This window comes from Octopus bimaculoides, chromosome 2, assembly GCF_001194135.2.
Source record: "Octopus bimaculoides isolate UCB-OBI-ISO-001 chromosome 2, ASM119413v2, whole genome shotgun sequence".
Lineage (NCBI taxonomy): Eukaryota > Metazoa > Mollusca > Cephalopoda > Octopoda > Octopodidae > Octopus > Octopus bimaculoides.
Window position 1 is genome coordinate 116,391,042 of NC_068982.1, and position 4,645 is coordinate 116,395,686.

The 4,645-nt window shown below is 36.3% G+C and overlaps 1 protein-coding gene across 1 annotated transcript in view; it reads right to left on the reverse strand.

Moving 5' to 3' along the window:
* LOC106880924 (synaptic vesicular amine transporter) overlaps window positions 1-4,645 on the reverse strand; it is a 70,209-nt gene that overhangs the window by 56,544 nt on the left and 9,020 nt on the right. Inside the window, exon 2 of the mRNA XM_052965872.1 lies at window positions 1,559-1,715. Coding sequence (XP_052821832.1) covers window positions 1,559-1,697 — 139 coding nt within the window. The 5' untranslated portion in view covers window positions 1,698-1,715. The remainder of the gene's footprint in view (window positions 1-1,558; window positions 1,716-4,645) is intronic.

The following is a 4,645-nucleotide window of genomic DNA, read 5'->3' on the forward strand; positions in this document are numbered from 1 at the left end:
ACACCGTAGGAATTCAAAACAGAGTGGAAACAGAATGCAACTCAATTATAAAAGGAACAAATGAAATAGTATTGAATAATTATTGAGATACTAAGTACGTTGTTTCTTTTTAAACAATATTGGCGTTACAGAAGACGGCGAGCTGGCATAAACGTTAGCACGCCGGGCGAAATGCTTAGCGGTATTTCGTCTGTTTTTACGTTCTGAGTTCAAATTCCGCCGAGGTCGACTTTGCCTTTCATCCTTTCTGGGTCGATAAATTAAGTACTAGGGTCGATCTAATCGACTAGTCCCCCTCCGAAACATTTCAGATCTTGTTCCTAAGATTACAGAGTAAAACTATTGTGGTAGAACAAATTTTAGCTAATATTGTGTTAGGAACACTAGGAAATGTAAACAAACACCTATAAAATTTCTCTGTGAACATTAAAAAGAAGCAGTTTCAGCCCTATTTGAGATACTCATTAGGAACTGCGATCGCGTATCTATCCATAGAGACACTCAGTGTATGTGTGTGTGTTTAGTCACTGAATGTAGTGATTTCATTAAACAGGAAAACCCGATTTGCAAAAACAGTATAATGCTGTTAATTATTGATGGACAATGCTGAGTGTCTTTGAGACAGTGATTACATTCTAGAATAAAATATATAATGTAATTATACAAGTTTTAAGTCAACACTACATGTGTAATTGAAGACATCAGGAAAATGTAAATAGACTCCTATTCAAGCTCCATTTGAACCCAAATTAGAGGTAGCTGTACACCCATCTGTTATATGCTTACTGAAACACATCTATAAAGTGACAATTTATACATACATTCACGTACGTACATACATTTTCAGAAAAAGTAATCAACCAACTGATTCGCATATTACAAATACAATCTGTAAGGGGAACAGTAAAACTATGCAAGACTTTTCTCAGGTTTAAAATGTGACATTGTTTTCTCTATCTACATTCCAACGAAAGGAACTTTGTATCTTTGTTAGAAACCATCTCCTTCTTCAGAGGAAGAATTTAAATGATTAAATATAGAAGAGACACGCATGCACGCATGTATGCATACACATACGAGTGTGTGTGTGTGTGTGTGTGTGTACAATATCCCTGTGAACAGTAGACTGTTAGGTGTCCCGAGTAGGATCGAAACCAGTTGAACCTTTTTTGTCTGTCCACAGAGAGATTGTATAGGGATTTGTTTACATTTATTGTGTGCATACTCAGTGTCGGCAAATTATTCTTTAGTACAATAGCAGTGAAAATAGTTAATACGTTAAATACAAACATACCTGGATAATTTTGAGCTTGAAAGTCTTTTTGATTGTGTATTTGAAGAGGGTGTTAAATGAATAAAAAAGTCCGTAGTCACGCAGGAAAACGGAGCTACCAAAAATATTCCTAAAGTTTAACCTAGTACCTTAAAATAAGTTGAGATGGTTATAGAATACTTTTCACAATAAAGTCGGTTAGGAAAATAATAACAACGTCAACATTGATGAATATTCAACAAAATGATTTGGTGTTATACGTAAAGTCAATGAATTGTAACTTACCTAATGCTGTGAGGAGGAAATTATCCAAGAGAAGTGTGTAAAATATAATGAAAAGTACCATACGACGAGACCGAAATATCCGGATAAATACGTCTGAGTAAATTCCATAATTGAACAAAGAAATGGTGAGTAAAACCATTTTGTCGCTGTCGTTGATCTGATAATAAAAAAAAAAGATAGTAAATAGGATTATACATACATACATAAGATTATTGGTGGAACATTCTCACTCTTCAGGTCGTTGTTTATGAATTCAGTGTGTATCTGGAATGAGTTTTTTTTGGACTGTGTGTTAGAACTCAGTATGGAATGTTAAAGAGGAGTGAAGCAAAGTAAGATTTCACAGGAATGGATGTTTCCAAAAGAGCCAACACATAGAGCTTGCATAGGATGTAGTGTTGAAGATATTACACAAAGAAGAGTGTCGGTGTCGGGAAGAATATAGTTCGGAGTAATTTTAGTGATGGTTTTAAATGGGGAATAAGTATATTATGTGAAAAAGGAATTTTAGTATCCGGTAAATCTGACGACTTTCGGGACCCATAGAGGTAGTCACTAAAGAGTGAGAAACAAAGAGAGACAGAAATTAAAAGTGATGAAGTGATTGTGGACAACATTTTGTCTTATCTCCAAGAGTGTGACAGATAGGCATTTAGCTGAATCAGAGAAGGAACACTCAAAAGATGGGAACGGATTAAGACGGAGATTGAAGTGTTTCGAGAGGATATGAATTCATTATTTGAGTGTGATGGAAGGGATACCATAAATACTGGCTGCTTTGTTAAATTGGAGGGATAGGAGAAGTTTTTCCGTGGTGGTAAGATCGTTTTGGAGGTGGTAGGTGGAAGAGGGCTTTTTTTTTTTAGTGCTTGCCGTATGGAGTTGGAGACCAAGGAAATAGCAATTGTAAATGAGATCCACTTGAAGAACTTGTTGTAAGTTGGTAGGTGGAACAGCTTGCTGATTGTGCGATACATAAAGGCGACATGATTTTCGGACAGTAGTCTTGCAGGCTTCGTGGTAGACGACTTCCCAGTGATTTCCTCAATCCAGCTATCACTATATTTCCTTGCTTGATGTTTAAAACAATTCTTTAGGGCTCGAGCTGACAGAATCGTTAGCACTCCGGGCGAAATGCTTAGCGACATTTCGTCCGTCTTTACGTTCTGTGTTCATATTCCGCCGAGGTCGACTTTGCTTTTCATTCTTTCTGAGGTCGATAAAATAAGTACCCATTGAACACTGAGGTCGATGTACTTGACTTCTGCCCATCCCTCGCAAAGTGCTGGCCTTGTGCCAAAATTTGAAATGGATATTTAAAACACTTCTGAGAAGCGTTTACCTCACAGTTCACGAGGATATCTTTTGTTTACCCGGAACCTCTCATTAATTATTAATACAAGTAGGAAGCATTGTAATAGTCACTGGGGTAGATTGCTTTCAGCCATGAATATATCAGCTTTAACTAAGATGTCATTGTTCGTCACGAAATCCTACCGGAGTACTTTTAAAATAATTCGTAGTCAATATTGATAAAAGTAGCAGACATATACTACCTGTGCTGTAACCGCGCTTTTGATCAAAACAATAATGAGGTGGACGATCTCAGGCAGACTTAGATATTAGTAGAGATGAAAAGTGTAAGGAGAGTCTACCAACCTATCACTTGCTTTTGACAGATACCTAGCGTGGTATATTTGGTAATAAGTTGCAAATATCAGCGAAACTTTGTAGTAAATTTAGCTGCGTGCGTTTGATGCAAAATCACAGAAGGACCAGAAGATGGCTGAAACAAACTTTTGGCTTTCTTCAGATATAGAGATCTAAAGAACCTTATCACTTTAGAAAAGGAATCAATATTACGCAGAAGTGTTTCTGATGAAAGGGGCAACAGAGTCCGATTGGTATAAAGCTTCTCCAAGTATTTCACCGACATTTAGTTTCTTGACTGAATTCGGTTACGTTTAACGAAATCCTCCATCAACGCAGAGACTGACGTGAACGACCTTGTCGAGACTCATGTTGAAGAAGAACAACAAAAGTATCGCAACTCTAACATTTCTGCTTCAGGCCATTAGAAATAGAAAAGGTAGCTGTGCATGTTCGTTCTTGTTGTCTTCTCTTTCAGACCATTCTGGAGTTGGATGATCTAAGGAAAATTGGAGAGCATTCATTCTAAATGTAATGTCAATTATTAGCAAACTGAACTTGGCACTTGCCACTCTTGCCTCTTTTAACAAGATCTAGGTTGTAATTTTTTCCCTTCATTACGAGTGTAAAATATAATTGCTTAAAACATTATTATGAGTTCACTATATTAAGTAGGCGATGCTACTCTCACATACGTGAGGTTTTAATTGATTGCATTAACATCAGATTCAGGATTAAGCCGAGGCTGAGGCCACGTGCCATACATCTACAAACACAATTCAGGATCACAACACATAAATTCACTGCAACAATTTCTTTTCCTCAACAGGCCTTTCTTTATTTAATATAATCCCAAATCAAACCAGAGAAGAAATAGATCCTATCACTGTCAAACTAAATCTGGACAAATTTCTTCAAGAGATACCAGATAAGCTATTTATACCTGGATAAATCTCAGTGAACAACAACTCCCGACTTGAATGGGCCATGATACCACAAAACTTGACTTAACAGATCCTACGAAGTGGTGCTATTAAGATAGATGTGGCCGGAGGGTCAATCCTTAGCCAAAACATATCTAAATTGTCTAAGTTACACACACACACACACACACAAACACACCCACACACACACACATCGTCAGTGGATCATTAGTTGCGTTCACTTCTGATTAAGATTTCTCAACTATTTTTTACATTAAACCTTTTCTTTACCTTCTTTACTTTAGTCCCATATTCTTTATGGTTACTTTAGATTAAGATGTTCTTAAATATCTTTTACATTGTGCCTTTTACTATAGTTCTATAATTTTTCTATAATTTTTCTATTATAGTCCTCCCATTAAGAAAATATTTCTTTACTAAACTTTCGATCGAGACTACATCCCTGACTATCACAATGATTTTCTTTTAATTCAGAATTTCTTAATTATCTTTT